Genomic DNA, 13,007 nt, shown 5'->3' with positions numbered 1-13,007 from the left:
TTCATGGGGGCAAGTTCCTGCCTGTAGAAATAAAGGGGACAGTCAGCAGGGTTTGGTGCAGTGGGGGGGTGGGGGGAATGCCAGTTGGTGTGTAGAAAGCAAGCTTTTTGGCCTCTGGTTCAGCAGTTTTCCTTAGTTCCTGTCTTGCTCCCTCTCTTTCTGGTTCCTTGGAACCGTCTGCTGCTGATAATGGTGACTGTATTACACTCCCATTTTCCATAGTCCAGGCAAAGCTATTTGTTAATCGTTTGCCCCCTGGGAAACAGACTCGCGTTACAGCAGGGCTGGTGCCCTCAGTAAAGGGGTGCAAGGCAGGTCCAGAGCCTGCTGTATTTGGGCATGTGTGGAGCCTGGGTACCTCTCCTGCTTTGCTCCTGCAGTTAATTCAAGCAAGCAAAAAGCATGCCTGTGTAAGTGAGCCTTATGAGGTGACAGTGGCACCTCATGGGTTATTTAACCCCATCATTCATGAGGAACTGTACCATTTCCAGTTTCTAGAAATCCCCACACTATGTTGCTTACAGAAAATGGAACTGGGTTCTGCTCAGCATGCAACTCTGCATATCCCAGATTGATTAATCTGCGGTAATGTGTGAACAGCCCAAAAATCTGGGACCTCAGGTTGCTGTACTTGCTTTCTAGTTGAGTTAAAGGACTTAGTAGAACCTTCCACCGAAATTAAGAGCAGGTATCTGGACAGTACCTTATTATGCCACAGAAAGGAGATGGACTGTTTAACATCTGTGGACTAGTCTTAATTGTAAACAGAATGGAACGGGGTATGTTTTTCTGTCAAATTCTTTAAACCCAGGCCTCTACTGTTAGTATCTACACAAGAATCCATCTTTCTAAATGTGCCACCCTATGAAGATTGCAATTAGAAGGGTGAAGGGGGTTTTCCATGCTATCATTACATAGTGGTGGTTTCAGAACCATTACCAAAGAGCAGAGCTGTAAGGATCACTAAAGCAAAGCAGGCGGTTGGTTGGATAGAGACCAGCACATTTTTTGCCTATTCCATCTGTCAGCATCAGTTAATAGATAGTTAAGGGCTGTTTGTATTCTCAGTGCCTTAATTACCAGTTTCATGTCCAAATGGTCAGAGTGGATCGAGAGAATGTAGCTGTTGCACGTTTGCAAATTCATCTACACAGTATGTGCAGGCGCATCAGTCGTGTTTCTAAAGCAACATGCTCACGTCTGTTATGTCTGTCTGTCTATCTTGCTCCATAGGAGATTCTACTTCAAAGCAGAGGGGAGGGCCAGCAGTGGAAGGTGTACAGTTACAGCATTCATCTTGGCAGGCTGTGTGTTGCGTTTACCATGTCCTTGCTTTTGCTTAGAGTGCATTTGGCTGCAGCACCAAGACTCCTTTGAAATCAGTATGGTGCACAGTTAACTCCCTCTTCTTTCCCTTAGTAATGACAAATGAGCAAGTTTGTCTGCATTGAGAAGTCTTAGTTCATGTTCTGTAGAATGGCAAGGATGCCTTTAGCAAGAAAGATTTTACTATGATTCTTCCTAATTTTCCTTCTCTATTAAAACTCCCTCAGTCATCAACAAATCTCCTGAATTGAAATCATAAACCAAAACAGCTTGGAATCTGGGGTCTCTTCCAATGCTCTCAGCTTTTTAAACTCTGCACCTCTAATATTCTTTACTGCATCTATTCCTCTACTGAAGACTTGTCTCCTGCTACTTGTTAAAATTGATACAGTCCAGCATAATCATCACCTTTCTACGGAGGCAGGCAGTGCAGGATCTGGGTGCCTCATTTTCACTACAGAAGCAGGGCTAACCCACCAGCTCTCATTCTGCTTTCCCCAAAAATAGTTCTTGCACTGGACATGGGTGTTGAACTTGTAGTCGCCTTCCTTCTGCACAGAGTGGACCTTGGCCATAAAGATACCAGGTGGACAGCAATCCTCTCAGTATAAATCTAATTTAAGTAAAGTGCTGTAAGCCCCATTAGTGCCTCTACCTTTCCTTGCTTCACACAAGCATAGCTCTTGTACTGCCTGTGTACCTAAATTCTCAACAGTGGGAATCCATGAAGAATCTTGCGGCAGTTGAGGCCCTGCCTTCCCCGGTGGGATCTTCACCATGGTCAAGTGGAACTTCTCTTTGTCTGGAGGATGAATGATGGTCAAGTCTTTCTTGCTAAAAGCACCCTCCAGGGTTCGGGCCAGCAAACCCAAATCAGCTGCAGATGCTGAAGCCATGTAAAGCACATGTGAATGAAAAGTCTCAACCTGGTGGAAGGAGAGAAACAAAGCTGGGGGCAGCAGGCGCTGGTTACTGGCCTGTAACTCTCGGAGAGCCGTAGTTGCTTTGTAAATTTCTTCCGGGGTGTGCAAGTGCAGCAAACAAAGTGTAACATGTAGAGCAGCCAAGGGCACACAGAAGTTGGCTAAATCAGGGCAAGCTTCACAGAGGGCACCTTGAAAACATTTCACAACTTCCCTGATCTCTGGGCTTGTGACTGGGATTGCTACAAAATGAGTGGGTCGCTGTTTGAGATGGGGAAAATGTCTTGGTTTCCTATTTTCCAAAGCTGCCACTTCCTCCTCTGCTATTGGGTCATTCCCCTTTTTGATGCTGTGAACATGAGTGGACATATCCTTGATCGAATGTCCATCCCTAATAGTGTTAATTGTCTCCATCTCCTTGCTCACCGTACTTCTATCTAGGGTGGAATGTGTGTCTCCGGCTAATTTCAAATTATCCATAGTTTCCAAGAGTCCCTTGGTTACTTCCTGTTCACCAGTTGTCCTGTTTTGCTGTCCTTCACCACTAGCAGAACCATCAGGGTCAATTTCATCCCCCTTGTGCTGGGCCATTCTTTGTCCTACAGTTCTCATCACCTCCCTTTTGCTTCCATCGGGAAGATGACCATGAGTAGCCATAGCTTCCTCTTCTTCCTTTACCACTTCCAAGATGGTTTTCCCACTCCCTGTGGACCCAAAGATATCATCTGTGCGGCTGACTTTGTCCCATACGATACGTGACCTGTATTTGAAATACTGGATCCTATGTTTAGGGATAGCCAGCACCCCAGGCCCAGCTGAAGCCAGATCTTCCCATGAGAAAGCAGAAAACGGCTCTTCCAATATCCCCAAAAACCGGTCAAGATAACCAATCGTGAAGTGCTCAGCAGGCACCTGGTTGTCCCAGAGCAGGCGAGAAATAACATCCTCTGCTGTTTTCATAGCAGGCTTCTTGTTGGCTGGCTGCTGTAAGGAAGGCTCGCAGGTGGGGCTGTGGTCCTCCAAATTAGGGTTATCACCAGGGTGAGGGTTCCAGCAGCGGGCTCCAAAGCGGCAACGTCCTTCCAGGAAGAAGCAACAGGGGGGCCCGAGCTCAGTAGAGGAGTGCTTGGTCGGATCTGGATCAGGAGCTGGTGATGCTTCCACAGGGATACTGCAGCTGAGGTCAGGAGGGTCCTCCTCAGGGGAGAGAACCTGTTCTGCCATAGCTACAAATAAGGGAGAAAGTAGAATTGGAAGCAGAAAGATTTTCACATCCAGGCCTTACATGCTGGCTCAACAGCAGTGCAAAGCCAGTTGGTGGGAGAGGAAATAACAAGGAAAATGGGGGCCCTGGGCAAGGAGTAGCATTCTGCAACAGGCTATCCCAAAGATCATGTAGGACGGGGGAATGAGGGAACAGGGATTTGTCCAACGTGTAATGCAAGAGTTGGAACTATGAACCAGGAAGTCCCCAGTTAAAATCCAGCTGTGAATTTACAGGTGCTGAACTCATGTATGTGAACAGCCTTTAAGCCTTGGGGTGGGGAGAGGAATGGGCCTCTTCATTTTTGATTATTGTATCAGTAAGACCCACAGGGTGACCCATACCTAAAGCACATTCAAAACTAATTTTAAAAATCCAGAGCATAAAGGCTCGAGAAAATAAAATGGGCTTACTTTAGGGGAGTCTGGGTGTTTTCCCAATTAGAGTGTGAGCAGTAGGGGAAATTGGAGAAGGGTCTCTGATGAGGATCTAAGAATGCAGACAGAAGCAGGGGAAGACTGAGGATCCTTGGACTCAAGCGCTCCTTTTCAGTCCCCCTTTGTTGCAGGATATGGTTACTCTAGAGCCCTGGTACTTAGGCAGCCTTGGAATTATAGTTTGGATGGGTAACACATCTTTCTAACAGTGCTCAGGTGGGCAGCTCCGACTGGGATCTCAAAGATGTTTTTGTGGTCTCCAGTAGATAAAAACGGCTTTCCGACTTGGCAGCAGTAATAAATTAGGTTAGTGACACATCCCTCTGTATGCAATAAAGGTTACTGAACAAGAATGATGGGGAATGGATCTTCGGGCGAAAAAGTTTATGGACGTGGTCCTGGTACTGAGCAGAAATTCTTGGGCTGTACTGTAGCACACTGTCACTTCATTCTAGAATACATCCTACCTGTCTGGGGCGCCCTTTTACATCCGGTGTATTCTAATAAAACACGAAATCGATTGCACAAGCCTGAAGCTCCTGTGACAAAGCTCCACACTCAGCTGAAAGTTCCGGGGATTTTGGGGCGGGCGGGGCCGAGAGTAAAGCCACGAACTTATAAAGCACCTTTCTAAATTTTCTCTTCCCTTCCTTGTCTTCATAAATAAAATAATAATCCTGGACTATGACTAACTTAAGCCCTGACTAACAAGCCTGTTGGTTTTAGTGGGTTTGCACTAAACCTGGATCCTGCCCGTCTCGTCCCTGCGTCTGTCCATCCATCCAACTGCCCTCCAGTTTCTCTGGCCGATCCTCTACTAAACCTGCGCACCATCTGCTCGCTCACGCATGCACACGCACCCTCCCCACTGCCGTGTCTGTTGGTCCGTCCAGCAGACTGCAAAACTTTTACGGGAAGGTGCTGCATCAGTCCAGCAGCCTGCCGGTTTTGGAGCAGTCCGTCAAAAAAGAAAGCGGGGCTGCTGGGAGGGGACGGGTATCTTGCCTTAAGGAGATCCGCTACCTCTCCCTGACGCTTCCCGACAGAGGCTTCCTACTCCGGCGCCGAAAGTGCGCTTCCCCAGCTCAGCTGCTCCTCTTCCTCGTGCCCCTGAAGACCAGCGAGCTCTTCTTCCTGGTCCGACGGGGCGGGGAAAACAAGGAAGTTTGCAAAATAGCTGCAATGCACTCTGGGATGCCAAAGGAATGGAGCTAACCCCGCACGGCATCCAGCAGATGGCGAAGGATTTCCAATTTCTAACTGAGCGAGTTCGGGAAAACAAGAAACCCGGCCCTGGAAACGGTTTACTACGTTTTCCATAAATGGAAACCGAAGTGAGAAGCCACTTGGCTGCAATAGGGATGAATCTGACCCAACACGGGATGAATCTGACAGAACACACTTAAAAGCCCATTATTGGGCCTATTCCATGGCTGTGAAAAAGAAATTCTTCTCTGTTTCCATTGCCTTCTCACAATGCTGTCTGGTGGAGTTTTTTCGAGTAGTACAAGAGGGCTGGTTGATCCTGGCCCTAAGGAAGACCCAATACCACCTTCACAAGCCTGCTGTGATGACTTTGCCAAGCATTTTATGGAGAAAATCACTCAGATTCATCACGAGCTGAACTCCACTAGTGACTCAGAGGCTTCTGGGAAGATACCAATGTCGCTGTCTGGTCCAAAATTGATGGATGACTTTCAGTTACTGCGGCCTGATGATGTGGACAAGGTGCTTGGACAAGTACGTTCCACCACTTGCCTATTGGACCCTTGCCCATCTTGGCTAATTAACAACTCCAAGCATTGGACAGGGACCTGGATCTTGGAAGTGGTTAATGCCTCTCTGAGGGAGGGCCGGGTACCTGCCCCTTTAAAGGAGGCAGTAGTCTGACCAGTCCTGAAGAAGACATCTGTGGACCCAGAGGTGGCCACTAATTATAGACCAGTGGCCAACATCCCATTTTTAGGCAAGGTGTTAGAGCAGATGGTGGCGGGACAACTCCAAGCACTCTTGGATGATACTGATTATCTGGACCCATTTCAGTCCGGCTTCAGACCCAGATATGGTACTGAATCTGCCTTGGTCACCCTGTACGATGACCTGTGCAGGGAGATAGACAGGGGGAGTGCGTTCCTGTTGGTTCTCCTGGACCTCTCAGCGGCTTTCGATACCATCGACCATGGTATCCTTCTAGATAGGCTAGCGGGATTGGGGGTCCCAGGCACTGCTTTGCAGTGGTTCCACTCCTATCTCAATGGCCGATTCCAGAAGGTGGTGCTGGGGGACTACAGCTCTGCACCATGGCAGCTATGCCATGGAGTACCGCAGGGGTCCATTTTGTCCCCTTTGCTGTTTAACATCTACATGAAACCACTGGGAGGGGTCATCAGGAGGTGTGGGCTGAGGAATCATCAGTACGCTGATGATACCCAGCTCTACCTCTCATTTTCTACCAATCCAGGTGAGGCAGTGGCTGTGCTGAACTGGTGCCTGGCCGAAGTAATGGGCTGGATGACAGTGACACACGTGTTGGTGACTTCCCGACTTGACTTCTGTAACACGCTCTACATGGGGCTGCCCTTGAAGACGGTCCGGATACTTCATTTGGTTCAAAACAGAGCTGCCAGGCTGCTGACGGGGACTGGGCATTATGTTCACATGACTCCAGTTCTTCATCAGCTTCACTAGCTCCCCATTGAAGTCTGGGCCCAATTCAAGATGTTGGTTATGACTTATAAAGCCCTTAACGGCTTGGGTCCTGGTTACCTAAAGGAGCGCTTATGTGCCTGCCCGCCCCTTGAGATCAGCGGGAGAGGCCCGTCTCCGGGAACCTTCCGTGAAGGATATTAGGAGGGTATGTACTCGGAGGAGGGCCTTCTCTGTGGTGGCGCCCAATCTATGGAATGCGCTCCCCAGAGAGGTCCGCCTGGCACCCTTGTTATTTGTTTTTCGACGTCAGGCGAAGACCTTTTAATTTAAATGTCATTTTGTTAATATTATTTATTTATTTTATTTTTATGGCCAGGGTGCCTCCAATTATATTGTTTTATATTGTTATTTATTTATTGTTGTAAGCCACCCCGAGGCTTCGGCGAATGGGGCGGCATAGAAGCTTTCTAAATAGATAGATAGATAGATAGATAGATAGATAGATAGATAGATAGATAGGGGCGGATGGACGATTGGCTTCCATCGGCTGGTAGATTTCCGAGCAATTTGCCATCACAGCCCACTCAGGATTTCGGAGTCTCCATGGCAGCGACGAAATGGCACCAGCTCTCCTCAAGCGTTCTGCTGAATGCTTAATTCGATTTAATTTTGGGATGGAAGGACAGAGAGCTCCGCTAATCAGAACAAATACCTGGGCGCATTTAGTTCAAGATGTCTGTATTTTGCATTGGAGGAGACCAATTGGAGAAGGTCTAGGAAAAAACGTAGTAGGCCCTGTAGACCTTAATTGGGCCCACCTCTGGTCTCACATAGAAGTCAGTCTGATTTGCAGTAGATCCGAGTTTTCTTCCCTGGTCGCTCAAGGCAACAAGCACTACAGGGGTTTTCCCCTTCTTTTCTCCCCAAACTAGGCTGCGAAAAACGGGGGCGGGGGGGGGGGAGAGATTAGGTTTGGGTTTCAGCGGAAAAGGATGCTGGGCTCAGTTTTGGGACTCCAAGAATTTCTTCCAATTCTCCAAGAATTGGGGACTAAGCATGTAGTCAGAGGCTGTTCTTGTGCTCGCCTTTTGCCTTGGCACATTTTTCGAATTGACTGTTTGGTGCTGGCAGTTCTAGTGGAAGGCAAACCAACTAAAGCCCTACCAGTTTGAAGCCTGCCTCTCTGTGCTTAGCGATAGACCAATGCACAAATTTGGGCTGAGACAACCTTGGCAAAAAGGAGAAAGCTACACTCTTTTTAAAAAAAGGGGGGGGGAGGTGCCCCCACGCATGGGTAGAGTGCCACTTCTCTGCAACTGAGTAATCACAGCCAATTCCCACACTTCAGGCGTTAAGGAGAGAGTAGGAAAACAGGGTGGTGTTCCCAGACTGGTTTGGGCCCTGGCATCCTCCTGTTTGTTTGTTTTTAAAGAAATCAATCATCACCTTTAACTCGTTTAGGGAGGGTGATAATGTGCTCCAAGGGCGGGCATATCCCACCATCTCCAGGGCTGGCTTGAATCTTCAATCCATCTTAAGTCTGATGCCAGATCACTTCCTTGATGCAAAGTAATTTTCATACACAGGCCCTAAATCTTGCTGCAGGTGGAGACATGGAGTGCATTTTTCCCTGGGTAATTTTCCTACCCAGAGCAGTCCTCTTATGTGTACAAGTAACTGTTTCTTTGGAAAGCCAGGGTAACGCAAGCCATTTGAGTTTTGTGCTGGGGCTCTAGACCCCACTCAGTCAGGATGCTCCCTGGCTGACTTTGAGCCTGTCACTCTCTCTCACTTGCCCACCTCACGGGGGTGTTATGAAGATAAAATGGCGAGCAAGGCAACCATATAAGCCATTGTGGTTCTTTGCAATGGGAGAAAATCAGACTAAAAGTTGTGTGTGTGGGGGGGGGGTGATGGAAAACAATGTGGGGGCAGGGAACACAATTGTACCCAGGACCAAAGAAGAACTGAACTCCTTGAAGGACTTTTTCATCAGCCTGTTACTCCTGGGACTGGGCTGCTCCTGACAGCCATTGCTAACCCAAGGGCCTGGCCTGCCTTGGTGCAGCAGTCAACCGAGACTAACAAGAACGAACAACTTCACCTTAAGTCAGAGAGCATCGTAAGCATCCTCTCTTTATCCGATGTCCTCCCATTATGTCCTCCCATTATGTTGGACTACAACTCCCACCTTCCCAGCCCCCATGTGCCCTCTCAGCCACAAATGCAGCCCTGTGATTTGCTGCCCAGGGTGGAGCGATAGGGGCAAAGCCTGCAACACACACCGCCCTCCCTCCCCTGTGTGGGTAGCTCTAAGCACCAACCTCCTTGACCTCCGGGTTCCCGCTTGTTGCCAAAGAGGGAAGCTGAACTCTTGTTAGTGCTTCTGGTTGCAAAACTGGACATGGGCCTGGCAGGATTAACAAATGATGAATCCGGATCCCAGATGCCCCAGCTGTACCCCTTTGTGAAGACCCGTTCGGTATGACTTTTGCAGCCAGGCACAGTCAATGAACAGCACTTTCCACTTGCTTGGGGTGCATTCTTCTCCCCTTAAGACTAGGAGGGACCCTGCTGCCGCCTGTGAAAAAGCCTGCTAGAGAACTGTCTGGAGCGCTGCTGCAGCTTGCGCTCACTGGTATCCACAGGTGCAATTTGCACTTCATCATGCAAATTGCATCAGGAAGCCCCTGTAGAGAGCCAAGGGCATGACTTCGGCAGGGAAACATCTCTTCCCAGCCCCAGCCACCATCCTGTGCTTTAAGACAACGATTTTCCTGTTCAATTCTAACATCTCAAGAATGTCAGAGCAGCTGTCAAGCATGGACTGGGGCTGAATAAAACTAAACAATAGCAAAACTGTGTGCCAACCCTGATTTTAAAATCAGGGTGTTTGCATTTTGCATGTTTCATTTGGTAATGACGTGGCCTTTTCAAAAGCGCACTGAGAGTCACAGGCCCTCTTTGTGGCCAGACATGCTCAGGACTGCACGTAAATCACAGCTCCGTGGTGACAGCAAGAGTTGTGCGGAGGCTGGTTCCCCTGTGCGCCTCGCCAGCCTTCCTCTGGATAGCCATTTCGGGGTCCTGGGTGCCGGGCTGGGGCTTTGCACCTCGAGCCACATCACTGCTTGGATCCGCGGTCTCAGAGGGAACATGGGGCCGCACAGGCAGCTTGTGTGCCAGCAGCCAGCTCTGAGTTTGGCCATCCAAATCTTGGCCCCAGGCAAAACATCCCTCTTTCTAACATCATCTGGTCCCTACCCCGGTGCTCAGCAATGAGATGGGATGGAAAGCAGGGAGCCATCTCGCCCTTGCCTCAGGCAACAGCATGCTTTAGCTCAGTCACTCCAGAATCCTCTCCACAGATTTGTTGACTGGTTGGCTTTGGTTACAATTTCTTGAAGTAAAATAAAGCACGAGCCTTTTCCGGAGCAGGGGCTGTAGCAGTGCCCTCTAGAGGGAAAGTAACTTTACCCACACACCCCACCCCCTTTTTGCAAGGCATTTTGGGTACAGGATGGAGCCCTTCACCAACTAGAAGAGGGCAAAGAAGGAATAGCTGGGTCCCCGTTGGTTGATCGCAGCTGGTGTGTTGCCTCTGCAGTGGTTTCCTTCATCCTGTCAGGCCTGGACTGTGTCAGTGCAGGCCCCTGATCTGTTTATCCTCTGGCAGGAAATTCACAGCTGGGATCGACCAGCAAACGGAGGCACCAGAATCACAGATAAGGCTAGAGAGAGGGGGATGCATTGCAGCTGGAGTCCACCGACCCACGGACCGGGCCGTGGGGGCAGGAAGTGTGACTGGCTAATGCTCTCACTTTGATCCAGGCCTCTGGCCTCCCTCAGTCTGCGGATGTTGGAGCGTAGCCTCAGTAAACTGGAGCAGGCTGGGCCTTCCCCTGCCAATGAGTGATCCATCCTACTTCTTTTAAAGACCCACACACCGCTCTCTCCATGCTCTCTCCATCCGAAGGGGAACTTTATTGAACCGATCAACCTCTGAATGAGCACAATGATGTAAACACAGAAGGGAAAAAATAAACAAAAGCTCCAAGCTGCATCAAGAAGCTGGTCTGCATGGTGAGCTTGCACAGATAAGAGACATCTGCGGGGGAGGGGGCCTCTCCCTGTTCAGATATTTCAAGATACTCCAGTTCCTTCTTCTCTCTCCTTGCCAACCCATGGTCAATCCACATTCGAAGGCCACTGAGTATGCTCCATCCTCATTGTGCTGCTGCCCAAGTAAGTTTGTTTTTCTTTCTTTTTGCAGTTTTGCAAACTTCAGCTCTACCCAAACTCTGCTAGCACTTCTTCTTGTGTGTAGGTGGTGCCATTTTGGCTGTGTCAGCATCGACACTCACAGCTTGAGCAACTGAAATGGAAGCAGCAGTTACTGTTAGGATAGAAAATGTGGAATAAAATGCAGGCAACAGCAGCGGGCTAAACACATCCAAAGAAAGCAGACTTTGCCTCAAACTTCCATGCGTGGCACCAGCCCATGCCTCCAGCCAGATCGTTCAATTCCACGCCGCCATTCCTTTTAGCCCTGCTCTGCCTTCATCTCCACTACCAGTGGATGTTTTTGGACTAGTTAAAGGACTATCATTATAGGCAGAAAGGGAGGGAGAAAGTGCACATATATCACAAAGATATCTGCAGGACGAACACGTGCATTTGTATATGAAACACGCGGTGCTGTTGAACTACAGCTCTGCAGTAAAGTGCATCCTTTGATCCCTGTCATGTTTCATGCAAAGTTTGCAAGAGATGCAGTAGCAGGAAACGGGAAGGAAAGTTTTGAGACCCAGAAGAGCTGCTACTAAGCAGAGTCAACAGTTCTGGGCCAGATAGATGAGGTGGCATAATGAAGACATTGCTCTGCACAGCCATGTGCATCCTTGCGCTCCTCTTAAAAGAACCTGAGAACGCTTTTTTATGGGTCCTGATACGGGGTTTCCGAATGCAGGGCTTTGTTCCCTCTCAAGGGCATGCAGGAGTGACTGCCTACGGGAGTAAAGAGGACCGTGCATATAAAGGACCTCCATTGTGGTGAGGAGGCTAAACTGGAAGCCAGGAGGACAAGCTGTGGCCCTCCCCACAAATGTCTTGCTGCTTACAGCCCTTCTGCTTCGCCCCCTTGGATGTAAAGAGCCACCTCTGAGAAATGGCTCCTCCTCTAAGCCAAGCCCCACTCTGGCTTTGCTCTCTTGGGTGACTGAAAGAGGACCAGAAGATGGGATAGGACTGCTGTCTTTTCTGCAGGAGTGCTTATCCCCACCCCCACTCTCTCTGCAACTGGTCCCGCTCGACTCATCATAATTAAAGGGGAGTTCCAGATGTTAGGGCTGGTAGTGCCAAACTGGAAAGGAAGGGTGGGGAAGTATCTTCAGAAATGGAACAGCTGCTTCTTACCAATGGATGCAGTGTGCGAAATATGAACAATAAGCAAGCTTTTCTTGCCACACATGTTGAGGCAGTGCTGCTTTTAGCAGTGGATCCCCGTAGGAGCATCAAGAGGGAGCGCACATCAGGATCCTTGTAGCAGTATTAACAGAGACAGTGCTTTCCTAGCTGCACTCCATCCCCTTACTTGGAAGAGAATGCAAGAGGTCTGAGCAGAGCAAAATGTTTTGGGCCGTTCCAGGGGTGCATTCCAAGCAGAGACAGCAACAGCAAGACAGCACAATCTGAGCCCTACCAAAGACATTGTGTAACTAGCCAGTCTTTTCCTCAACAATTTCCTGGGATTGGGAAGAAAGCAAAAAAGTGGAAGAAGCACAGTAGGGCATAGGAGTTGTCTTACAAAATTACACATCGGAGGCAGAGTAATTGCAGGATGAAGCCTCATCTGAAAGGCCCATGTTAGAGCAACCTGGTGGAGACCCAGCCAGCACGACCAAATGGGCAGGGATGCTAGGAATTGTAGGCCGAAACATCTGGACAGCGGCAGATTGGAGAAAGCTATGATAGAGTATGCACTTGGCAGCAGGCTTTGGACTACATCTCCCAGCATGCCTGCCCTTAGCCATGCTGACTGGGCAGTGGGAATGGAAGTCCAGGCTGTTCGGAGGGCACCAGTGTGAGGCAGGCTGCTTTGCAGAGTGGGCGGCTCTGGATCTGCTCGATCTCTCCCCTGCCAGGTAGAAAGTATCTCTAGAAGCTGAAGAGACAAGGGCCCCGCTTCTTGTTGAGACCTTGGGCAAGAAATTAGCTAAACGGACCTGATGCTGACTGGCTGTGACTCTGTGGTGGAGCACTTACTTTGCAGGCCGAAGGTGACCGGTCCCACCGCCAACATCTCCAAGAGGGCTGGGAAAAAGCTCGCCTGGAATCTTGCAGAGCAGCTGCCAGCTGGTGGGCATGTTGTGCAAACCCACCCAGCCAGTAAGCCCCAGCGGACTGGTT

General features: G+C 49.3%; 1 protein-coding gene across 2 annotated transcripts; it reads right to left on the bottom strand.

Moving 5' to 3' along the window:
• Positions 1 to 784: 784 nt before the first annotated feature.
• On the bottom strand, positions 785 to 5,083 carry LENG9 (leukocyte receptor cluster member 9). Of its 2 annotated transcripts, none has more exons than XM_044447771.1 (2): positions 4,956 to 5,083; positions 785 to 3,475 (listed from the first exon to the last, which is right to left on the bottom strand). In XM_044447771.1, the coding sequence occupies exon 2, from the start codon at positions 3,471 to 3,473 to the stop codon at positions 1,929 to 1,931; it is 1,545 nt and encodes a 514-aa protein (XP_044303706.1). In that variant the 5' UTR covers positions 3,474 to 3,475; positions 4,956 to 5,083; the 3' UTR covers positions 785 to 1,928. The 2 variants fall into 2 exon arrangements, with proteins under 2 accessions (XP_044303706.1, XP_044303707.1); XM_044447772.1 differs by having other exon boundaries at positions 4,974 to 5,057.
• Between the last annotated feature and the right edge of the window lie 7,924 nt (positions 5,084 to 13,007).

This window comes from Varanus komodoensis, unplaced genomic scaffold (assembly GCF_004798865.1).
Source record: "Varanus komodoensis strain SLA01 unplaced genomic scaffold, ASM479886v1 scaffold53, whole genome shotgun sequence".
Classification (NCBI taxonomy): domain Eukaryota; kingdom Metazoa; phylum Chordata; class Lepidosauria; order Squamata; family Varanidae; genus Varanus; species Varanus komodoensis.
Note: the sequence above shows the minus strand (reverse complement) of the source record. Positions and strands in the feature narration are given on the sequence as shown.

Excerpts from the sequence above, each read along its gene's own strand:
- LENG9 (XM_044447771.1), bottom strand. The coding sequence starts at position 3,473 with ATGGCAGAACAGGTTCTCTCCCCTGAGGAGGACCCTCCTGACCTCAGC.